The sequence below is a fragment of the Somniosus microcephalus genome, chromosome 4, assembly GCF_052327205.1.
Source record: "Somniosus microcephalus isolate GS21.2 chromosome 4, FLI_Smic_1.0, whole genome shotgun sequence".
Classification (NCBI taxonomy): domain Eukaryota; kingdom Metazoa; phylum Chordata; class Chondrichthyes; order Squaliformes; family Somniosidae; genus Somniosus; species Somniosus microcephalus.
The window spans coordinates 306,036,766-306,062,436 of record NC_140990.1 but is presented as its reverse complement, the minus strand read 5'-3'; the positions used below and the strand labels follow the sequence as shown (position 1 = coordinate 306,062,436).

General features: G+C 46.1%; 1 protein-coding gene across 7 annotated transcripts in view; it reads left to right on the top strand.

Moving 5' to 3' along the window:
• The window catches only part of orc4 (origin recognition complex, subunit 4), a 127,344-nt gene that overhangs the window by 83,579 nt on the left and 18,094 nt on the right, over positions 1-25,671 (top strand). For 6 of the 7 annotated variants that reach the window (XM_085986672.1, XM_085986676.1, XM_085986675.1 and 3 more), the window contains 3 exons: positions 4,667-4,818; positions 10,719-10,892; positions 17,200-17,286. In XM_085986672.1, coding sequence (XP_085842798.1) covers positions 4,667-4,818; positions 10,719-10,892; positions 17,200-17,286 — 413 coding nt within the window. The remainder of the gene's footprint in view (positions 1-4,666; positions 4,819-10,718; positions 10,893-17,199; positions 17,287-25,671) is intronic. The other variant, XM_085986678.1, reaches the window with a different exon arrangement.

The following is a 25,671-nucleotide window of genomic DNA, read 5'->3' as shown; positions in this document are numbered from 1 at the left end:
GAGTTTACGTTGAGCTTCCGTGGAACAATACAAGAGGCCAAGGACGGTGAGGTCCGAGTGGGAATGGAGCGGTGAATTAAAATGACAGGCGACCGGAAGCTCGGGGTCACCCTTACGGACTGAACGGAGGTGTTCCGCAAAGCGATCACCCAATCTGCGTTTGGTCTCCCCAATGTAGAGGAGACCGCATCGTGAGCAGCGAATACAGTATACTAGATTGCGAGAAGTACAAGTAAATCGCTGTTTCACCTGGAAGGGGTGTTTGGGGCCCTGGACAGTGGGAAGGGGGGAGGTATAGGGGCAGGTGTTACATCTCCTCCGCTTGCACGGGAAGGTGCCGGGCGAAGGGGAAGGGCTGTTTGGGGTGATAGAGGAGTGGACTAGGGTGTCTCGGAGGGAGCGGTCCCTACGGAATGCTGAAAGGGGAGGGGAGGGGAAGATACGTTTGGTGGTGGGATCACTTTGGAGGTAGCGGAAATGCCGGAGGATGATCCGTTGAATGTGGAGGCTGGTGGGGTGAAAGGTGAGGACAAGGGGAACCCTATCGTGGTTCCGGGAGGGAGGGGCAGGGGTGAGGGCAGCAGTGCGGGAGATGGAACTGACATGGTCGAGGGCAGTGTCAACCACGGTAGAGGGGAATCCTCGGTTGCGGAAAAAGGAAGACTTGTCTGAAGCACTGGTGTGGAAGGTGGCATCGTCTGAGCAGATACGGCGGAGATGGAGAAACTGGGAGAATGGAATAGAGTCCTTACAGGAAGCGGGGTGGGAGGAAGTGTAGCCCAGGTAGCTGTGGGAGTCAGTGGGCTTGTAGTAAATATTGGTCGATAACCTATCCCCAGAGATGGAGACGGAGAAGTCGAGGAAGGGAAGGGAAGAGTCGGAGATGGACCATGTGAAGGTGAGGGAAGGGTGGAAATTGGAGGCAAAGTGAATGAAATTGTCAAGTTCGGGGCGAGAGCAGGAAACGGCACCAATACAGTCATCAATGTATCGGAGTGAGGGAGGGGACCCGAGTAGGACTGGAACAAAGATTGTTCTACATAGCCCACGAAAAGGCAGGCATAGCTAGGACCCATGCGGGCACCCATGGCAACACCTTTGATTTGGAGGAAATGAGTGGAGTTAAAGGAGAAGCTGTTCAATGTGAGAACAAGTTCAGCCAGGCGGAGGAGGGTGGTGGTGGATGGGGACTGGTCGGGCCTCAGTTCAAGGAAGAAGCGGAGCGCCCTCAGGCCATCCGGGTGGGGGATGGAGGTGTAGAGTGATTGTACGTCCATGGTGAAAAGGAAGCGGTTGGGGCCAGGAAACTGGAAACTGTTAAAGTGGCGGAGGGCGTCCGAAGAGTCGCGGATGTAGGTGGGAAGAGACTGGACAAGGGGAGAAAAGATAGTCAGGATAGGAAGAGATAAGTTCCGTGGGGCAAGAACAGGCTGAAACGATGGGTCTACCAGGGCAGTCCTGTTTGTGGATCTTGGGAAGGAGGTAGAAGCGGGCTGTGCGGGGTTGGGGAACTATGAGGTTGGTGGCAGCGGGGGCAAGATCTCCAGAGGAGATGAGGTCAGTGACAGTCTTGGAAACGGTGGTTTGATGTTCGGTAGTGGGGTCATGGTCCAGGTGGAGGTAGGAGGAGGTGTCGGAGAGTTGGCGTTCAGCTTCCGCTAGGTAGAGGTCAGTACGCCAAGCAACAACAGCACCACCCTTGTCAGTGGGTTTAATGACAATGTCAGGATTGGATCTAAGAGAATGGAGTGCTGCAAGTTCAGAGGGAGGTAGGTTGGAGTGAGTGAGGGGAGAGCAGAGAAATGGAGACTGCCGATGTCACGGCGGCAGTTAGCGATGAAAAGATCTAGAGAGGGTAAGAGGCCAGGGGGAGGGGCCCAGGTAGAACGGGAATTCTGCAAGCGGGAGAAAGGGTCAGTTGTGCGGGGCGAAGACTCCTGGCCAGAGAAGTGGGCACGGAGACGAAGGCGGCGGGAAAAAGAGCTCAACATCGTGCCGAGCTCGCAATTCATTGAGGTGGGGGCGTAAGGGGATGAAGCTCAGGCCTTTGCTGAGGACTGATCGTTCAGGGTCAGAGAGTGGAAGGTCAGAGGGGATAGTGAAAACGCGGCAGGGGGTGAGATTGGGAGAAGGGGGGTCAGAGGAAAGTGAAGGGGAAGAAGGTTCCGGAGGGGCGTTGGTGTCCAAGAGTTGATGAAGCTTCTGATCCTTGACATCGGAAAGGAAGTGTATATTGTGTGTATATTAAGTGTATATTGCCTCTCTCTGTTCCTTCTGCTAAAATGCATCACCTCACACTTCTCTGTATTAAATTCCATCTTGTCCACTTGTCTGTCCATTCTGCTAGTCTTTCTATGTCCTGTTGCAGTCGATTGGTATCATCCTCACTGTTTGCCACACCCCAATTTTGGTGTCATCTGCAAATTTAGAAATTGTGTTTTTGATTCCAAAGTCCAAATCGTTAATATAAATTGTGAACAACAGTGGTCCCAGCACTGATCCTTGTGGAACACGATTACCCACCTTCTGCCACTGTGAATAGTTACCCTTTACTCCTACTCTCTGCTTTCTGCCCTGAAGCCAGCCAGTAATCAATTCTGCTACTTCTCCCCAACTCTGCATTTTCTGACCTTGTTCATCAGTCTATTATGCCACCATAGTACATTGGCACCTATCTGGTAGTTGACAGTGGTAGGGATGTTTTATGAATTATATTGATTTTACTAACCTCCTTAAATTATTCTTCACCGTTTCAAAAAAATCCTCCACCCACTCCACAGTTTTTCTTAAATCATCACTAGTAATGTTGCATAAGGCTAGTCGTGTTTTGATTATTGATGACTAAGTTATCAATATAACTGCCAAAGCGATACAGTACATCAATGTGGAGTATTTACTGACAATTTCAGGATTTTGAATTGCTCCATCAACCTCATTCAAATGACAATGTTTCGACCCCTTCCTGCAAGCTTAAGATTTATTTGTCAACCTGCTTACAGCACTTTTGAAGGTTTATTATTGTCTGCGGTACAATGCACACACGAGGAATTCCGAAGAGAACTGGGGCATTTTCATGCAATGTGACACCAGCCCCGAGGAGCAGCAGAAACCTCTTTTTTTTTTTTTTTTTCCCCCCCCCCTGGTGAAATGGAAAGCAGCCAGAAAGGCCTAGTCTGAGGACTGCGCACCACCAGCCTCCGAGGTTGTAATCACTCAGTTTGGGCAATGTTTATTCAACTAATGCAGTAATGGATTCGGGGGGGTGGAGAGAAGCAACACACAACCTTGCATATCAATTATCACGTGGTAGGGGGGACTATCCGTCCCAATTTACAAAAAAAATTAAAAAGTTATTTGCAATTTGGAAGAAAAATAAATCTTAGCTGCAAATTGTGTCTGCATTTGCAATTATGCATGACCGAGGAGGGCGCAGCTATCCAGCACCCCACACACATGCATAACCGGTGGCTACCGTTACTGGGTCCAGTGCCATTAAAGGAGTGTCTTGCTCTCCTGCAAGCTGTGCCAGCAGGCAAGAGTGGCATTGGGGCGTCTCCTATCTGACTGGCTTTATGGAATTGCTTCTTCAAGCCGGCAACCGACATCCTGACCATCTTGAGTGGAGTTGAGGCAGACAAAAGCTGGCTTTTTTTCTAACTATTTTGGTTGCTGTTAAAATATATTTGAACTGTGTTGCAAAGTGAGCCCCCCGCCAGCTGAGGGCTGCGATGGGTAGCTAGCTCTCGCTTTCTTGTTGTAATATCAATGGAAAGCCTTTGGTTTACAAAATCAACTGTGAACTAAAAGGCAACATCACGGTTGGGCCTTGTACCTTTTTTAAAGCCTTGGATCATTTCCAATTCAAGTGAGTGCAAACAGGTTTCAAATATCTGAATGTTGATGACGCTTAGTAGCAGGTTCTGTGTATAGGCCCATCAACTCTACTTTGCCTATAAACAGATATAATTGATACACCAAACCTTCTCGCAAGTATCAGCATTCTTGGATATATTGCCTGCCAAAATCTTTTAGCCAGATGATCGCTGTTGTGATTTTTTTTTTTTTTTTTTTTTTGTTTCACCAAAATATTAGCAGCAACATCACCCAGGTTTTTATGGTTTGTGAACAGACTCTGAACCTGACTGAATTTTCTTCAGCTTGCCAGCCAAAAGCAAAGGCTTTACAGTTTTGCATTGCATGTATATATTTTTAAAATTCATTCTTGGGATGTGGGCGTCTCTACCAAGGCCAGCATTTATTTATTTGCCCACCCCTAGCTGCCCTTGTGAAGGTGGTGGTGAGCTGCCACCATCTTGAACCGCTGCAGTATGTGTGGTGAAGGTGCTCCCACAGTGCTGTTAGGTAGGGAGTTCCAGGATTTTGATCCAGTGACAATGAAGGAACAGTGATCGATGTCCAAGTCAGAATGGTCTGTGATTTGGAGGCGATGGTGTTCCCATGCGCCTACTGACCTTTTCCTTCTAGGTGGTAATATTGCTGTTCCTTCATTAAGTGGCCTGACTTAAACACAGATGATGGCATTCAGTCAAAGAAAGGATGATGGAGAAACGGGAGTGAAAGCTTTATGAAAATAAATGGGGGTGGAGTAGAATTGAGAAAATAGAATTGCTTTAAAAATTAACTTTTTTTACATTTGTATTTCTAGGAAACCGCAGCAGCAGCAGGCCAGTGCTTTTTATATTGGATGAGTTTGACCTCTTTGCTCATCACAAGAATCAGACCTTGCTTTATAACCTCCTTGACATTGCTCAGTCAGCCCAGACACCTGTAGCTATAGTGGGTCTGACTTGTCGACTGGTAAGTGCACAAAAGAATGTTTACCAAAAAAATTGTTTTTTAAAATATATATTTTTAAAAAAGCATAATCCGCTCTTTAAAAACTAAAGGTGAAAGCACTGCATTCCCAAACTAAACATAGCACTTGTTACTTTCTTTACCATCACCTTCTCGTACTGCTGCAGACCCAATTAGGAACTGAAATCCTCTGGGTCCTTAAGACCAGAAGGTAAGAGTGTGGTGTTGGGGTGCCAAATTCAAAGTGCAATTAAATTCACATATCTAATCCTAATCCTTGGGCCACATTTTGTTTCTCAGCAGTGAACGAACGGCGTCATACACTTGCTCATACTTTCTATGGGATTTTCCACTGGAACTTAACTGCAAATTAGAACCAAAAAAGCGCAGCACCCTCTACAGGGGATCTGTGTGAACAGGACAAGCAACTGTGCGTCTCCTTAACCAATCAGATTGAAGAATTGTTAATGAGCAGCGCAGAGTCAGAAACAGGAAGTGTCAGTTAGAATATTGAATTCAATGTCAAAACAGGTACAGAAAGTGAGATAGAGAGGGAAAGAAAGATTGGATGGAGAGAGGGAGATGAGAGACGGAAAGCAAATGGAAGACTTCTTTTGAAATTTACATTTTTTTAAATCTTCAGCAATAACTAAAATCTGAAGGAATGAGACTCCACACTTGTAAAAGTTAGTTTTCATTGCCAGAGTGGTTGTTTGGCAGTAATTAAGACTTATCGCATGGTTGAAAGTGTACTTGCACTGGCATGGACAAGCCCTAACTTTTCTGGCGAGTTTAGTTCCTATCTCTGAGGTAAATATAGCAACTTCATGCCATTCAATTTATTTGAATGGCAAGTCTCTCGGCTAGATACCATTATTGCGCAGCTTTTAGAGGAGCAGGGCATCTCTGACAACAACATTCCACATTTAACTGCGCATGTGCAGTCACTGGAAGTTGCTGTCAGATTTCAACGTAAATAACGGTGAGCGCTGTTGGCCTCATGGTGAACACTGAACTTTGTTCCTGTCTGCTCATCTTTTTTTGCTTGCTTGTCTTATTTCTGTTCATTGGCTCCACTCATTCTTTTTGCTCCCATTGTTATTCTTTGCTGTAGGCTGTTAGAACATCTTGCTCTTGTATCTCTGTTGGATTATTTTACCCTCGCTGCTTCCATGCTAAAATTGTACTTAATATTTGTTTTAACTTTTTAAACATCTTGAATTGGCACATTGGACAAGGGTCGCTTGCCAAAGGTCGTATCTTTTTTTTCAATCCGACAGCTTTCAGAATTTAAAAAGACAAATTAAACATTGAACAAAATACTGACTCCACTAATTGCTGGCCTATCAGCTGGCCTAGGCAGTAGCTGCCAGCGAGAGTCATCACCATGCACGGCATCTTACTTCTCCGTTATTTCTCATCTTTAAGGACCCAGATGAACTCTGTTCCTAATGGTTTCTTCAGCTTGGGCCAAGCAGGGTTCAAGAGGGAAGAATCAAGCACTAGTGACTGCTTTCTGCATCTGTCTGAGCATAATCTCTGAGCTTTTAACAAGAGTTGTCGGTATACTTGGACATGAAAATATTGGCCCTGAATTTGCGGTCGGCGGCGTAGCTAAGGAGTAGTCGCAAACATCCGTAGGAAATTACGTTTACCTGGTGCGAACCCCCCTTCGAGAACTTGCATTGTTTCGCTGCGGAGTTGTGCGCAGCGTAATGGCCCACGGATCCCAGGAGCGCACCGTTGTGCGTGAGGGTACCTGGGATCACGTGGGGTGGTGCTCCTTTCACTTCCTGACTCTTACCAATCAGGAAACGGAGGAGATTGCTATTGTTTGGTTGTAGATGTTTCCAGTTTTTTTGTGTAGCATTCACTTGTAAAGACCCACTATAAAGAGGATGTTATTGGTATTTAAATATTTAACTTACCGAAAACAAAAGTGAAACGAAACTGGAAACTAAAAGGATTGTTAAAATAAAGCTATGTGAACAGTGACAGACTTATACCATGTTGGATTCATATAATTTTATATACCGATTTAATATTTCAAATAACGTACAGTATTCATATAATGGAAAATGTGTCGGTTTCAAAAAAATTCGATAAAAGGCGAAAGGAATGATGAGCGAACTTGCTGAGGGTAAGATCATTCAGAGTCAGCATTGCATCTCAATGCTTATATGAGTGGGTTTTGACAAAAGAGGCAAGGTAAACTGAGAAGGCATTGTTAATTTAATTTCAAGATAATTAATACCTATACAATTTTCTCATCATTTCCTCCTCCTCCTCCTCCCCCACTCTCCTTATACTGTGCAAACAGGCTCCTGCACCTGTTAGCCCAACTTTTCGCCAGCACGCTGATTTCAATGGGTAGGTAAAATGTGCATGAAGATTATTATGTAACCTATGTGAAATGAGTTGGAACTTGACAGATCACAAGTTCGGGATTTAGCGCAATGTGGAAATCCCAAACCTGCGGTCAATACTCTGAGAGCACGCCGTCCTACCGACCGCAAATTCAGGGCCATTGTTTGATAAGATTTGGCAGACCATGGTAATATTTGATTAGAGAGGATTCTCCGTGATCCACTGAGCCAGTTGCATTGAACTCCACATCCAAATCAGATTCTAGAATATCTGATAAAAATGTTGTGAAATGGTAACAAACCCTGGGCTACTCTTGGCAAACTCAATGTTACTAGCTATCTGAAGAAAATATATCTTTTAGCATGCAAGAGTAAAAAAGGAAAAATGCTGTATTGGGAACTGAAGGTTAATGGGCTGGATAATTGAGTCATTGTGGACTGTAGTTTGAATACCCCAGAGTTGGATCATTCTCGTGCATTTTGCACCATGCACATATTGCCTGCCTAGCAGGTAACCAGTAGCTGGTGTTCTGAAACTAAATAGGATCAAATGACAATCTTCTAATTCCTATTGTTTAGCTTTTCATTAATCTACATGCATTTTAAACCTTGCATACTTCACTGGTTAAACTGGGCTCAGTTACTGCAAAGACAGCTGATTATGAACCTGATATGTGTTAATAGTGTTAGATAATCCTCATGCATTACACACCAATTGATATTGGCCCACCAAGCATTTGTTCCAATACAATTACACTGGGGAACCTGTTTTAAAAATAGGAAAAATTGGGCCAGGTGTAAAAATGAAGATTAAAGTTCTGTTTTCTGCAGAATGGTATTGGCCCCATGAATAAGGGGAAGGAAAAGTGCATATGTCACTTGTAGTGGGGCCAAAAATTGAAAGGAAGGGTTTCAGCAGTGATCTAATTTTCTTTACTAAAATACTTTCACGTGGTTTTCGATTGATTTCTGCTGTTGCCCTCTTTCCCAGGAGTGCCATATATGTGACTTTGTCATGTCGATAAAGTTAAACACCTAATAGATAATGAATATAAACATCACCTGCACCCATCCTGTTTATTTTCATGAAGTGAACTTTGTCAGCAGTGAATTCCTATTTGAAGATATTCTCAGATTAACAATATTTCCATTCCCTGACAGGGCTTGCTAATACTTAACCTCCCATTGTGTGTGGATTATATAATGAAGCTATTACTGCTGAGCATTAGAGTGTAGAACTCAAATGTAATTCGTTCACTTCTCTCTAAAGTTGTAGTGGGCTATTCATTCCCCTTCTCTTTTCCCCAACCACTTTAATATGCAGTATAGAAAGAAATCAGTTATTTGGCTGCGACTGCAGGGTTGGATCACTAGGAAAATGACGGCTTTTCTATTTGCTCTCTGTGTTGTGAAACTGATGGAGAGCTGCAAGTTCAATTTCTTTGTCATTGCACTGAATTCCTGATATCGATATTGAGGAGCAGAAACCAGGAGGCCCTAGGATACTTTTGCCATTAGAAACAGGAGTAGGCCATTCAGCCCCTCGAGCCTGTTCTGCCATTCAATGAGATCATGGCTGATCTGATTAGTGGATTATAACATTTAGACACTGCAGATTTTCTTTTTGTTTTGTGTTTTCTTCTTTATTTTTCCTACACCATGTAAATTGATAGACTTTTTTCTTCAATTCCCTCCTTGAATTAGCGTCCTTGCTAGGGAACAGTTACAATTGGTACCTAAATGGTCATTCTTCACGTGTGAGCATTATCACCATCTACTGGTCACGCATCAACTCCGTAATGACCTCTTAGCCTTATGATATGCTGCATTGTAATCTGTCTTCATAACAGCTCTTGACTGATTCAAGGACCTCTGTTTTTGTCTAGCAGTTCTCCTTCCAGTTACCTTAAGACACTGTTTGGTGGATGAGTGGCCAGCAGGCTCTAATTACAGTTTATAACATCCACTTCAGAGGCAAAAAGATGTCCACTGTCAAGTCTTTTTGGTCCAAGTTCCAGGTTTCACAATCAGCAATATCATCTTGTGGCCTGATCATTCATAGGACAGAGGTCATCGGCCATTCTAGCTTGTTGGCTGTCCTTTTGTTGTAAGATCAGCATCTTGCTAAGACATTGAAGAGTTGTCCTTTTCATGCGGATTTAATCTGAAGAAAATGCCCCCCCTCCCCCTCCCAATTCCCCATTTGTACAACTTAGCTAGTTACTGAGCTTTGCAGACTTTGTGATGGAGGGATAGGAGGTTGGAAGCTCAGCTCAGGGTTAAAAAGGACAGAGGTTCCAAACAGTCTGGTTCAAGCGGAGACGATGGCCGAGGAGGGGGATGCAATCAGTGGCGAGGGTACAGAGCATATGGCAGGGACAGAAGATGCTGGATTCAGTATTCCCAGTGTTTCAACTGGAGGAAATTGCAGCTCATTCAAGACTAGATGTCAGATTTTTTACAGGTCTTGTAAATTGACCTCCCTTTAAAAGTTTCAATTTAAGTCAGAATTTTCAAATATGAATTCCACTTCTTTCTAAATTTTGGTTAAATTTATATGTGGCCCAATGGGTGAAGTTTCACAACTAATCAGACACCTATATAGATTGTGCAGTGTCACTGAAGGAGTAAGGTTTTTTCCAAACCGAATTTAATTAAAAAAATTTAATTGTTTAAAAATAAATTTTCTTTGATTATAACCCAGGTGAGGGTTAATTTACTAAGCAAAATATAAAGGCCTAGAAATTCGCTATCGCCGCGCCAGGTCTTTAGCGCCCGAAAGTTAGCGCACGCCCGGATTCCCGTAGCGCCCGCCTGAAATTCAGTTGCAGCGCCCCAAGACGGAGGCGGGCGCTATTGCAGGGTTTGGCCGCCTCCGCTTGGGGCGCTGAAAGTCAATTTCAGGCGTCCAGCTGCCGCAGCGCCACCCGATGCGGTGCGGCAGGCTGGGGTACTGCAGGCCTCCTCCTTCTCTAGGAGGAGCTGCCTGCAGCCGTGAGATCGCCGCTGGATTCCCCCGGCAAATGAGCCCGGCACCACGGAGAAGTGCCGGGCTCGCGGGGGTCAGAGACCAATGCCGCGGGGGGGGGTGGTGTGGGAGTCCGGGGAGGAAGGAGCGGCCAAGCTGCCGCCGGGAAAGCGGCCGGCCGCACCTCCACCTTTACGCCCCGGCCTCTCGGAGCTGCAAGGCCCCGTTTTACAAACGCTCTTTGCGCCCGCTACAGGAGAGGCGGCGGCAACTGAATTTGGGCGTCGGGCCGGCATCGCGTTGGAACCGGGGCGCTGCGCACACCGATGACGTCATCGGTGCCGGCGCAGCGCTACCGGGTAACGCCACCATTTGCGCTACACTGAATTCCAGGCTACCAACAGCGCCGGCGCTAAAGACCTCTTTAGGCGCTAAGTGGGCGCTAACACCACTGAATTTCTAGGCCAAAGTCTCTTAACTACTTTTGAAGAAATGTAGTAAACCAGCTGATGAGTCTTGTGGTGTTTGACCAGGTCGTTCACTTGACACCATTTCTGTTGAAACTTTAGGATGTCTTGGAACTGCTAGAGAAGAGGGTGAAGTCCAGATTTTCCCACAGGCAGATTAATTTGCTGAACGCATTTGGCTTCCAACCGTATGTGGACATGTTCCAACAACAACTGAGTTTACCAGAAGAGTTTCCTGATGGGACATTCGCACAAGAATGGAATCAAAATATCCAGGTAACTGTTTTTCTTACAAGGCCACTCACATAGCAACTACAGTAGATATGAGCCTCTAGCTAGCCCTTCAGTAAAAACATTATGAATAGATTCCTTATGAACATTAGAAATACATCTGTATTGTCAGTATTTGAAGTACCAGGGAATATGTAGCCTTTGATAATGGGAATTCTCATATACCTGAAAGATTAAATTGTCCGATACAGTTGAAATCCATTTTTGTGTGCTTTGGAGGGCTGATGTAAACAAAGTGTAATAATGGACCAGAAATTCGGGTCGGAGGCTTCCCGCGGGTGCAAGCCTCCAACCTGCACTTACCTAGCGCGCTGGCCGTTGAGCTGTGGGCCCCCGTGGAATTGCGATCCTGGGCCTCCTCCAACTGCCGGCGCGCAGTGCTTGCGTATCCCAGGGGCGCAGTTAATTCGATGCGTCCCCTGGGATCACGTGGGCCACGGAGAGCCAATGGTAGCAGGGAATGCTTCATTCATAAGTTTGACAGGAAGACCTGTCAAACCTATAAATACTATAAGCCCCAAAACATCACTAAATCTTCAAATAAATTTTTTAAAAATCACATTTTTAAAATAAACTATAAATTACATGAAATAACTATTTTAAACAATAATTTACATTTTTGAAAATAATTTTCTAGCGGGGCTAAAAATAAACTTACCTTTCTTTAAAGTATTTAAAAATAATAAACCTGTGGAAAAAATGTTTTAATTTTAATTAATTCACCACTTACCTTATAAAAAGCAGGCCTTGCGACTGCTTTTTACATGTCTTAACTTCTGGAGACTTCTCTTTTTACAGGTTTTTTTGGGAAGGTAAGTTCAATGCGCACGCGCTGCCTTTCGTGCGCATGCGTTCCACCTCTTAACCCCTTCTTTCAGGGGAACGGAAGTGCTGGTTTCCCGCGCATGCGCAGTGCATGCACGAAACCGGCACTTCCATTGGGCTTACGGGTGAGTACCCCGTGTGTACTCACCCATGGAGACCCGAATTTCTGGGCCATTGTATTATTGTAATATAATGTAATGAGCATTCTAGGTCCTCCCAATTAAAAAAAAAAAAAAAAAAAAAAACCATACAAATGAGCCAAATTTTATTACTAGTTTCGAAGTGCACCTTCCAGCGGGCACTGATTCTCTGTCCTTGATGAGTACCACTCCGTTCTTGGCCAGCAGTGGGGTAGGACCTTGGGTGCTTGGGCCGTAGATGGTCTTGACTGCGCTAAAGAATCCACGCATGTCGTGGTTGTCGGCTAGCTGCTGGATCTCCTGCGATTTCTCCACCCACCATCTGTTCTTTAGGTCGCGAGTTTTTTGTTGGACCTTGGTCTTCAGGCTTCTGTAGAGCTGCTTTCTTGCTCTCGAGTTGTGTTGCTGTTTCCAGATCAGGAATGCCTTGCGCTTGCAGCTTATTAGCTCCTGGATCTCCTGGTTGTTCTCATCGAACTAGTCTTGGTGTTTCCTGGTAGTGACCGAGCGTCTCTTCACAGGTGCTGATTATGGAGGCCTTGAGTGCAGACCAGGCGCTGGGGGCACTGTGTCTTTGCATCACTGGGACTCTTCAGGTTGTTTGTGAGGCGCAGGCTGAATAGGGCTTTCTTGGTGGGGTCTTTGAGTGCTCCAGCATTGATTTTCTTGCGGCATTGTTTCTGTTGTCGCTGCTGTTTTGGGGCTACATTGATGGAGATGTCGGAGTGGATTAGGCGGTGGTCTGTCCAGCCTAAGATCTCCTTAACCGAGACTCTGTCTTCGACACGAGTGTCCTCAACTCCATCCCGCAGCATGCTACCCGCCACCATCTCGGCACAACCCCAGCCCGGCATGAGGTTGAAAAGGCCATCCGACAACTAAACAACAACAAGGCCTCGGGAGCAGACGGAATCCCTGCCGAGGCACTAAAGCATGGCAGAGAAGCACTACTGGCGCGAATTGATGAACTAATTTCTCTTATCTGGAAGGAGGAGAGCATGCCAGGGGACCTCAGACGCTGTAACTGTGACCATCTTCAAGAAAGGTGATAAGTCTGATTGTGGTAATTACAGAAGAGTCTGCCACAGGGAAAGTAATCACAAGAATACTCCTCAATCGCCTTCTCCCAATGGCCGAAGAGCTCGTCCCAGAGTCGCAATGCGGATTCTGCCCACTAAGGGGCACAATGGACATGATCTTCACCGCACATCAATTACAAGGGAAATGCAGGGAACAGCACCAACCTCTGTACATGGCCGCCTTTGATATCACAAAGGCCTTCGACACTCAACCGTGAGGGATTATGGAGTGTCCTCCTCAAATTCGGCTGCCCTCAAGTTTGTCACCATCCTCCGCCTGCTTCATGACAACATGCAAGCCGTGATCCTGACCAACAGACCCAATTCACGTACGGACCGGGGTCAAGCAAGGCTGTGTCATCGCACCAACGCTCTTCTCGATCTTCCATGCTGCAATCCTCCATCTCGCCGTCCATAAGCTCCCCGCTGGAGTGGAGCTAATTTACAGAACAAACTGGAAACTGTTCAACCTCTGTCGCCTCCAGCCCAGATCCAAGGTCGTCCCATCCTCAGTCGTCAAATTACAGTTTGCAGATGAAGCTTGCGTCTGCGCTCACTCAGAGATCGAACTTCACCGAAGCGAACGAGAGCATAGGCCTTGCACTAAACATCCGTAAGACAAAGGTCCTCTACCAACCTGCCCCCGCCACACAATACTGCCCCCCGACTATCAAAATCCACGACAAGGCCTTGGACAACGTGGACCACTTTCCATACCTCGGGAGCCTATTGTCAACAAGGGCAGACATCGATGATTAAGTCCAACACCGCCTTCGTGTGCCAGTGCAGCCTTCAGTCGCCTGAGGAAGAGAGTGTTTGAAGACCAGGACCTCAAACCCGGCACTAAGCTCATGGTCTGCAGAGCAGCAGTGATACCCGCCCTGCTGTATGTCTGAGACATGGACCATGTACAGCAGGCACCTCAAAGCACTGGAGAGGTACCACCAACGCTGCCTCCGCAAGATCCTGCAAATCCATTGGCAGGATAGGCGCACCAATGTCTGTGTTCTCACTCAGGCCAACATCCCCAGCATCGAAGCTTTGACCACGCTCGATCAGCTCCGATGGACGGGTCACATCGTCTGCATGCCCGTTACGAAACTCCCAAAACGAGCGCTCTACTCGGAGCTCCGACGCGGCAAGAGAGCCCCAGGTGGGCAGAGGAAACGCTTCAAGGACACCCTCAAAACCTCCTTGAAAAAGTGTAACATCCCCACCGACACCTGGGAATCCCTAGCCCAAGACCGCACAAAGTAGAGGAGAAGCATCCAGGAAGGCGCCGAACACCTAGTCTCTTCGCCGGGAGCGAGCGCAAGCAACGCACCCACCCGCCCCTTCAACCACCATCTGCCCCACCTGTGACAGAGACTGTAAGTCCCGCATTGGACTCATCAGTCACCTGCAAACTCATTTTTAATGTGGAAGCAAGTCATCCTCGGTTCCAAGGGACTGCCAAAGAAGAAGATTACTAGTTTATATGTTACTTCCAATAATCCAGATTTGCAGCATGCTAATGTAGTCCACAGTTTAATTCTTCAACTTTTGCGGTGCAGGATTTCCCTGCTGTAATGAAGGTAAGAATGGTAAATCGGCATTGATTAACTGGATTATGAAATAGGGGATCATCTCTGGATGGCTGAATTAACATTGCCTGAATCGCCTTCCTCATCCATAATCATATGGTTTTGTGACTCAGTTCAAGAAACAATGTTTGATTGGGTCACAAATAGTGCATCCATATGTCTCCCAGTTAGATTTTGTTTAAAAGTTGCATTTCTAACAATGGCACAGCCCAGCCCGTGAGTGCAAAAGACAAGGCTGAAGCTTTCAAAACCATCTTCAGCCAGAAGTGCCAAGTGGATGATCCAGCTCGGTCTCCTCCTGAGGTCCCCACCATCACGGATGCCAGTCTTCAGCCAATTCGATTCACTCCACATGCTATCAAGAAATGGCTGACTGCACTGGATACAGCAAAGGCTTAGGCCCTGACAACATCCCAGCTGTAGTTCTGAAGACTTGTGCTCCAGAACTAGCCACGCCTCTAGCCAAGCTGCTCCAGTACAGCTACAACACTGACATCTATCTGACAATGTGGAAAACTGCCCAGGTATGTCCTGTCCACAAAAAGCAGGACAAATCCAATCTGGCCAATTACCACCCCATTGCCTGCTCTCAATCATCAGTAAAGTGATGGAAAGTGTAGTCGACAGTGCTATCAAGCGGCACTTACTCACCAATAACCTGCTCACTGATGCCCAGTTTGGCTTCCGCCAAGACCACTCGGCTCCTGACCTCATTACAGCCTTGGTCCAAACATGGACAAAGGCGCTGGATTCCAGAGGTGAGGTGAGAGTGACTGCCCTTGACATCAAGGCAGCATTTGACCGAGTGTGGCATTAAGGAGCCCTAGTAAAACTGAAGTCAATGGGAATCGGGGGGGGTAAAACTCTCCACTGGCTGAAGTCATACCTAGCACAAAGGAAGATGGTTGTGGCGGTTGAAGGTCAATCATCACAGCCCCAGGACATCGCTGCAGGAGTTCCTCAGGGCAGTGTCCTAGGCCCAACCATCTTCAGTTGCTTCATCAATGACCTTCCCTTCAACATAAGGTCAGAAATGGGGATGTTCGCTGATGACTGCACAGTGTTCAGCGCCATTCACAACTCCTCAGATAATGAAGCAGTCCATACCCGCATGCAACAAGACCTGGACGAAGTGGCTGGTAACATTCGCGCCACAGAAGTGCCAGGCATTGACTATCTCCAACAAGCGAGAGTCTAACCACCTCCCCTTGACATTCAACGGCATTACCATCGCCGAATCCCCCACCATCAACATCTGGGGGACACCATTGACCAGAATCTTAACTGGACCAGCCACATAAATATTGTGGCAACAAGAGCAGGTCAGAGGCTAGGTATTCTGCGGCAAGTGTCTCACCTCCTGACTCCCCAAAGCCTTTCCACCATCTGCAAGGCACAAGTGAGTGTGATGGAATACTCTCCACTTGCCTAGATGAATGCAGCTCCAAGAAGCTCGACACCATCCAGGACAAGCAGCCCGCTTGATTGGCACCCCATCCACCAGCTTAAACATTCACTCCCTCCACCACCGGCGTACTGTGGCTGCAGTATGTAGCATCTACAAGATGCACTGCAGCAACTCGCCAAGGCTTCTTCGGCAGCACCTTCCAAATCTGCGACCTCTTCCACCTAGAAGGATAAGGGCAGCAGGCGCATGGGAACACCACCACCTCCAAGTTACACACCATCCTGACTTAGGAGTATATTGCTGATCCTTCATCGTCGCTGGGTCAAAATCCTGGAACTCCCTACCTAATAGCACTGTGGGTGTACCTTCACCACACGGACTGCAGCAGTTCAAGAAGGCGGCTCACCACCACCTTCTCAAGGGCAATCGGGGATGGGCAATAAATGCTGGCCTTGCCAGTGATGCCCACACCCCATAAACGAATTTAGAAAGAAGAGTTGCATTTACTGCAGAGGTTTACACTTTTACCCTTTCAGTGAGTAATAGAGCTGATTGTCCATGAACTTCAGCAGAAATCATGTGATGACAATAATTACCGTAAATCGTAACAAACCCCCCCCAAAAAAATCAAACTGCAAAAGTAGCAATGTCAGCAATACAGCTTCCTAAATGTTTGCAGGTTCATTATGTTAACATAGAAACATAGAAGATAGGAGCAGGAGTAGGCCATTCGGCCCATCGAGCCTGCTCCACCATTCAATGTGATCATGGCTGATCATCCAAACTCAGTACCCGGTCCCTGCTTTCTCCCCATACCCCTTGATCCCTTTAGCCTTAAGAAATATATCCAACTCCTTCTTGAACATATTTAATGAATTGGCCTCTACTGCCTTCTGTGGCAGAGAATTCCACAGGTTCACCACTCTCTTAATTTTTAGTTACTTTCTGAACAATTATTTCTAATGTAGCTAGCAGTACAACACATTTATTTCACAGTATTTCTCAACAAGTAGTGGTTTAGAAAAGTAGCCCATTTGTGTCACGGTCATCATGTGATCCTCACAGCTCAGTAAGTTTATTTTTAATAATCTGGCACTTTCTGACATTGCCACTCATGGGCCCCTTCTGATATATGCAATCTGAGGTCTTCCTAAGTAAGTCACAGCATATTGTTCCTTTTGTCTGTTGTCTATTTTGCAATTTCCCTGAACTACTTGCAGCTATTTAACACCCTCTGAAATATTGTTACCCTATCAGTCTCTGTGCAAAGATAAGACTGTGGAGGATATTTTACAGAAGCACTTCAATTCCAGTAAGGATTTCCGCTCTCTGCAAATGCTATTGGTAAGAGCTCATTAATTCAAAGTCATATTTTATAATATAACCTAGCAATTTACTAATTTTCTGTAATAAGAGTATAATTACTAGTGCAGCACAATGGAATTTGTTTGCTGTAGGACATCCTTATACTTCTCCTGTTTGGCAGAGATGGGTGGAACACAGAACGTGTTCTACTCACAGCCTGATTGCACAGCCCAGGAGTGTTGAATTAACCAGTGCTTCATGTTGGTTAGATTGCAACTTGTCTTTTTTGTTTCATTCCTACTGATTTCCCCACTGTATACTCTGTTTAAAATCATAAAAAATGCTGATAAACCTGAGCAGTTTTAGTTCTCCAATGTTTCTGATGCAGCTGTGTACCTCCGACTTCCATTGGTAGCTGACTAGTGAAACAGTGCAACATGTTCAGTTGCTGTGCTGAACTTCAGTACTGTACTACTTAATGACCGGTATAGAGCAAGATAATGATTTGGAGCACCTAGAGTACTTCTAGTAGACCATGCACAATTTGTACTAAATTTATTTTTTCTCCTGAGAGTCAGATAATCACAGGCAACTTTTCCAAGAAGAGACTCCAAGATATCCAATATTGCTTAATAGATATTATTTAACAGATATAGGCCCGTATTTTCCGATCACAGGCCTCCCGTGGACAGAGGTCTGTGATCTGGAAAAATCTACGCCCTTACCTGAGGGCTCCCGGGACGCACACGCTTCCGCTCCTGGGCCTCACCAAACTTGAAGTGTGCAGGGCCCACGTATCCCAGGGGCGCATGTAGTTCACAGCGTCCCTGGGATCACGTGGGCCATGGGGAGCCAATCATAGAGTTATAGAGTTATACAGCACAGAAAGAGGCCCTTCGGCCCATCGTGTCCGCGCCAGCCATCAAGCCCTGTCTATTCGAATCCCATTTTCCACTACTTGGTCCGTAGCCTTGTATGCTATGGCGTTTCAAGTGCTCATCTAAATGCTTCTTGAATGTTGAGGGTTCCTGCCTCTACCACCCTTTTTCAGGCAGTGAATTCCAGATTCCAACCACCTTCTGGGTGAAAAAGTTTTTCCTCAAATCCCCTCTAAACCTCCTGCCCCTTACCTTGAAACTATGCCCCCTTGTTATTGACCCCTCTACTAAGGGGAAAAGTTCCTTTCTATCTACCTTATCTATGCCCCTCATAATTTTGTACACCTCAATCAGGTCCACCCTCAGCCTTCTCTGCTCTAAGGAAAACAACCCCAGCCTGTCCAGTCTCTTCTCAAGCCTGACATCGGTAGTGGGGAAAATGCTAGAGCCCATTATAAAAGATGTGATAGCAGAGCACTTGGAAAACAGCGACAGGATCAGACAAAGTCAGCATGGATTTACAAAAGGTAAATCATGCTTGACCAATCTACTGGAATTTTTTGAGGATGTAACTGGTAGAATAGATATGGGAGAACCAGTGGATGTGGTGTATTTGGACTTTCGGAAGGCTTTCGATAAGGTCCCGCATAAGAGATTAGCGTGCAAAGTTAAAGCACATGGGATTGGGGGTAAGGTACTGATTCGGATAGAAAACTGGTTGGCAGACAGGAAGCAAAGAGTTGGAATAAACGGGTCTTTTTCCAAGTGGCAGGCAGTGACTAGTGGGGTACCGTAGGGATCGGTGCTAGGACCCCAGCTAGTCACAGTATATATTAATGATCTAGACGAGGGAACTAGATGTAATATCTCCAAGTTTGCAGATGACACAAAACTGGGTGAGTGTGTGTGCTGTGAGGAGGATGCAGAGAAACTCCAGTATGATTTGGACAGGTTGGGTGATTGGGCAGATGCATGGCAGATGCAGTATAATGTGGATAAATGCAAGGTTATCCACTTCGGTGGCAAAAACAGGAAGGCAGATTATTATCTGAACGGCAATAGATTGGGAAAAGGGGAAGTGCAACGAGACCTGGGTGTCCTTGTGCACCAGTCGCTGAAGGTAAGCATGCAGGTGCAGCAAGCGGTTAAGAAGGCAAATGCTATGTTGGCCTTCATAGCGAGAGGGTTAGAGTACAGGAGCAAGGATGCCTTGCTGCAGTTGTACAGGGCCTTGGTGAGACCACACCTTGAGTATTGTGTGCAGTTTTGGTCGCCTTATCTGAGGAAGGATGTTCTTGCCATGGAGGGAGTGCAGCGAAGATTCACCAGACTGATACCTGGGATGGCAGGAATGACGTATGAAGTGAGATTGGGTCGATTAGGATTATACTCGCTGGAGTTTAGAAGAATGAGAGGGGATCTCATTGAAACTTATAAAATTCTAACAGGACTGGACAGACTAGATGCAAGAAGGATGTTCCCGATGGCGGGAGAGTCCAGAACCAGGGGTCACAGGCTAAGGATAAGGGGTAGGCCATTTAGGACTGGAATGAGGAGGAATTTCTTCACCCAGAGAGTGGTGAACCTGTGGAACTCTCTACCACAGAAGGCAGTTGAGGCCAATTTATTAAATATATTCAAGAAGGAGTTAGATTTATTTCTTAAGGCTAAAGGGATCAAGGGATATGGGGAGAAAGCAGGGACAGGGTACTGAATTTGGATGATCAGCCATGATCTCATTAAATGGCGGAGCAGGCTCGAGGGGCCGAATGGCCTACTCCTGCTCCTATCTTCTATGTTTCAATAGCTGACGTGCTCCAGCCCAGGTAACATCCTGGTGAATCTCCACTGCACCCTCGCCAATGCAATCACATCCTTCCTATAGTGTGGTGACCAGAACTGCACACAGTATTCCAGCTGTGGCCTAACTAGCGTTTTGTACAGCTCCATCATAACCTCCCTGCTCTTATATTCTATCCCTCGGCTAATGAAGGCAAGTATTCCATATGCCTTTTTAACCACCTTATCTACCTGCCCTGCTGCCTTCAGGGATCTATGTACATGCACACCAAGGTCCCTCTGATCCTCTGTCCTTCTTAGGGTCCTACCATTCATTGTGTATTCCATTGCCTTGTTAGTCCTCCCAAAATGCATCATCTCACACTTTTTTCAGGGTTAAATTCTATTTGCCACTGTTCTGCCCATCTGAACAACCCGTCCTGTAGCCTGAGGCTTCCCTCCTCGCTAGTTACCACTCCACCAATTTTCGTGTCATCTGCAAACTTACTGATCATACCTCCTACATTCATATCTAAATCAGTAATGCACACTACAAACAGCAAGGCACCCAGCACCGATCCCTGCCGTACACCACTGGACACAGGCTTCCAGTCACAAAAACAACCTTCGACCATCGCCTCCTGCCACTAAGCCAATTTTGGATCCAATGTGCCAAATTGCCCTGGATCCCATGGGCTCTTACCTTCTTGACTAGTCTCCCATGCGGGACTTTGTCAAAAGCCTTACTGAAGTCCATGTAGACTACATCAACTGCACTACCCTCATCCATGCACCTAGTCACCCCCTCTCAAAATTCAATCAAATTGGTTAGACGTGATCGCCCCCTGACGACAAAGCCATGCTGGCTATCCTTGATTAATCCTTGCCTCTCCAAGTGGAGACTAATTCTGTCCCTCAGAATTTTTTCCAATAATTTCTCTACCACTGATTTTAGGCTCACTGGCCTGTAATTCCCTGGTTTATCCCTACTACCCTTCTTGAATAATGGTACTATGTTAGCTGTCCTCCAGTCCTCTGGCACCTCCCCTATGGCCAGAGAGGTTCTGAAAATTTGTGTCAGAGCCCCTACAATCTCCTCCCTTGCCTCACACAGCAGCCTGGGATACATCTCGTCTTGGCCTGGGGATTTATCCACTTTTAAGCCCGCTAAAACCGCTAGTACCTCCTCCCTCTCAATGCTAATTTGTTCAAGTATATCACAATCCCCCTACCTGATTTCTATGCCTATACCGTTCTTCTCCATAGTGAACACAGATGCAAAATATTCATTTAAAACCTCACCTACATCTTCCGGCTCTACACACAGATTGCCACTTTGGTCCCTAATGGGCCCTACTCTTTCCCTGGTTATCCTCTTGTTTTTAATATACTTATAAAACACCGTGGGATTTTCCTTTATTTTGCCCGCCAGTGTTTTTTCATGCCCCCTCTTCGCTCTCCTAATTTCTTTAAGTACCCCCCTGCACTTTCTATACCCCTCTAGGGCTTCCAATGTTTTTAATGCTTTGTATCTGCCAAAAGCCTCAATTTTTTTTTTCCTAATCCATTCTTGTATATCCCTTGACATCCTGGGTTCCCTGGACTTGTTGGTCCCATCCTTGACCTTTACGGGAACATGTTGGCACTGTACTCGCGCTCTCTTTCCTTTTGTGAATGACTCCCACTGCTCTGATGTGGATTTTCCTACAAGTAGCTGATCCCAGTCCACTTTGGCCAGATCCTGCCTTATCATATTAAAATTGGCCTTCCCGCAATTTAGAACCTTTATTTCTGGTCCATCTTTGTCCTTTTCCATGACTACCTTAAATCTCACCGAATTATGGTCACTGTCACCAAAATGCTCTCCTACTGACACTTCTACCACTTGCCCGGCTACATTCCCTAGAATTAGGTCCAGTACCGCCCCCTCTCTTGTAGGACTTTCTACATGCTGGCTCAAAAAGCTCTCTTGGATGCACTTTAAGAATTCCACACCCTCTAAGCCTTTCACACTCTGACTATTCCAGTTAATATTGGGGAAGTTGAAATCCCCTACTATTATTACCCTATTATTTCTACACTTCTGGCCTACATATCTGTTCCTCTATCTCCCCCTGACTGCTTGGGGGCCTATAGTACACTCCCAGCAAAGTGCTTGCCCCCTTTTTGTTTTTAAGTTCTACCCATATGGCCTCATTAGAGGAACCTGCTAAGATATCATCCCTCCTTACAGCAGTAATTGACTCCTTGATTAATATTGCGACACCCCCCTCTGTCTCGCCTGAAGATTCTGTACCCCGGAATATTGAGCTGCCAGTCCTGCCCCCTCCCTCAACCATGTCTCTGTGATAGCAACAATATCGTACTCCCATGTGTTCATCAACACCTTCAATTCATCTGCCTTACTCGCAAGACTCCTTGCATTAAAATAAATGCCATCCAGCCTTGCCATACTCCCTTGTGCCATTACATATTTGCTCTGCCTTCCAGACTGACTTGGTTTTTCCTCTATATTTGGCTGTGCATCACCCCCTACTATAGCTCCACTCCGTATCCCACCCCTCTGCCAAGTTAGTTTAACCCCCCTCTTCCTTCCCCCCCCCCCCCCCCCCCCCAACAGCATTAGCAAACCTCCCGCAAAGATGTTGGTCCCGTTCCGGTTCAGGTCCCACCTTCCCCATAAGCAGACCCAGTGATCCAGGAAACGAAAGCCCTCCCTCCTGCACCAACTCTTTAGCCACACATTCATCTGCTCTATCCTCCTATTCCTATACTCACTAGCACATGGCACCGGGAGTAATCCAGATATTACAACCTTTTGAGGTCCTGCTTTTTAATCTGCTACCTAGCTTCCTAAATTCTTGTTGCAGCACCTCATCCCTCTTTCTACCTATGTCGTTGTACCAATGTGAACCACGACCTCTCTCCTGCACCACGAACCCTGCTTGTGTCGATTGGGCTTATACTCACTGGAGTTTAGAAGATTGAGAGGGGATCTCATCGAAACCTATAAAATTCTGTCAGGCCTGGACAGACTAGATGCAGGAAGGATGTTCCCGATGGCCGGGGAGTCCAGAACCAGGGGTCATAGTCTAAGGATAAGGGGTAAGCCATTTAGGACTGAGATGAGGAGGAATTTCTTCACCACCCAGAGAGTGGTGAACCTGTGGAATTCTCTGCCACAGAGGGCTGTGGAGGCCAGTTCATTAAATATATTCAAGAAGGAGTTGGATATATTTCTTAAGGCTAAAGGGATCAAGGGATATGGGGAGAAGGCAGGGACAGGGTACTGAATTTGGATGATCAGCCATGATCTCATTGAATGGCGGAGCAGGCTCGAGGGGCCGAATGGCCTTCTCCTGCTCCTATCTTCTATGTTTCTATGTTTCTCACAAGGGAATCTCCCTTCATACATTTGACAGGAAGACCTGTCAAATATATGAATGGAGATCAATGAAAAAACATAGTAAAACTTTAAATAATTGTTTTAAAAATCACATTTTTAAAATGACTTGAAATGACTAAATCAAGTATTTTAAACAAAAATTGAATTAAATTTTTTATGGGGCTAAAAATAAACTTTTTTACAAGTATTTTTAAATGATAAATCAGTGAACATTTAAAAAAAACTTTTTTCAACTCTTAGCCTGTTACGCCTGCTTTTACCAGGCGTAAGAATTGTACGGGTTTTCTGCGGGCGGAGGGTCTCCAAAAAGCGGAACTATCCGCCCGCAGAGGCCCTTCTCCCGGGCAGCTGGAGGATCTGTCAAGAGGATTCTTGACAGATCGGAAATGCCGGTTTTCAGTGCATGCCTGAAACCGGCATTTCCAATGCCCCTACGGGTGGGTTCGCAGCGCGTACACACCCGTAGGGATCGGAATATCTGGGCCATAATATCTAAGGATGCACATATCCATTATGATGACTATCAACCACTTATGTAATCGGAGTTAAAATGTGTCTGCTCAAGGAGCAGTTGTATGTAACATCTCGGTTTGCTTCCAAAGGAAAGCGTTTTCTGTCAGGAAGCTTGCTGAATTTAATATGAATTTTATAATTAACTTAAAAGCTTCATCAAGATTTAATCAGCTCCCCAAGGAATATCTGGACCAAAACTTTCGTTCCCTCCATTTCTATTTTTATTTTAGTTTCTGGTTTAATTTTATGATGCATAATATTCTATTGAAATTTAAGCCCTATTTATTTGTAGTTCAACCTTCATAACAATTAATCCATCTGCATTTGTCAGAATGGTTTTCACTGGTTCTCAGCTGGGATGGAGAAATCCTTACTTACAATATTCAAATTAAATACAGCTTCCTGGCTTTTAATTCTTGCAAGACCAAAAAGACCTTTTTTAGATTTCAGAGTTATTGAAGTATGTAACTAGCCACACCTGGCCTCTTGCAGTCATTGCTGCATTAGGCAGGTCATAGATGCCCTCCTCACTAAGCAGAATTAATTCATCACATTGTCAATGGGGGCACAAAAACAAGAGCGAGCGAGCTCTGGGCTTCGCCAGAATTGCAGCCTTCCCACAGGTGCAGGACATTATCAACTATACCAACATAGCCTTGTGTGCTCCATAGGAAGAACCTAGCATCTTTGTTAACAGGAAAGGGGTCCACCCCCTGAACGTAGCTGGTGTTTGACCAGAGATGGCGCATCATGCAGCTGCCCAGTTTCTTGGCAATAGTCATGATGCATTTATCCTGCACCAATCCTCAACACCCCTCCCTCCTTCCACGCAGACCATCAGGTGTCCCGCTAGTTGCCGGGGAGAAGAGGTACTCCCTGACCACTTGGTTCGTGACTTTTAGCAGGAACCCGAGCACCGATACTGAGGAGCACTACAATGAAAGCCACGCCTCTACTATAGCTCTGAGTTTAAGCAGGTAATTGACTTTCTAAAACCGAGGTTCCACTGCCTGTATAAGTCAGAGATGTCCTTCAGTACAGCCCCAAGACAGTCTCCAGATTCGTGGTGGTAAGCTGTATGCTACATAACTTCGCCCTGCAAAGGAAGCAACCATTTGGAACACCTGGAAACGAAAGATACGGAGGAAGAGCAAGGGTCAGCAATGCTTCCAGGGCGCTCTGGCAGCAAATAATAGACAAATGGTTTTGTAGAATTATCCATCTTTCCATGCACCAATCATCATACCAAGTACTTGCATCCACCAAGTTAATGCCCTCACATTGTATACCTTGGGTGTTGGACTGACCTCAGTAGGCATGTTGAGACCAACACCAATGTGAAGAGACTGTGCACAGCAAGAAAGTGGTTCATCGCTGTATTGAATCGTTAAATGAACAGCTAGGTTTGAAAACTAAAAATCGTCCTAGTGCAAATCCCTAATGGCTGTCTTCTATGCTCATTTGCCTATTCTGGTGCTCCTATTGGGTGCTTCCCCAGTTGCTACAGCAGGGGAGGTAGAAAATTGCTGAACTTCCACTAAGGGCACTTAAGTTGGCCGTGGTGGGTGACCGCAAGGACCTCTGGCTGTAGAGGGCCTAACTGCAGCATCTCATTGGCGGCCAGGGCACTCTGGCCCAGCTGGCTGTTTGGCACCAACATGGGCACTGCTTGAGAGGCTGGCAGGGGAGCAGATATGCTGTCATTCTGAGATGACCGCCTGTGCCCCTCCCATGGTTCCAATGCCACTCTCGTGCAGCTGTGTCTCAACACTCCTGCTGCTCTGAGAACTGAGTGGCAGGCAGTGACTAGTGGGGTACTGCAGGGATCGGTCCTTGGACCCCAGCTAT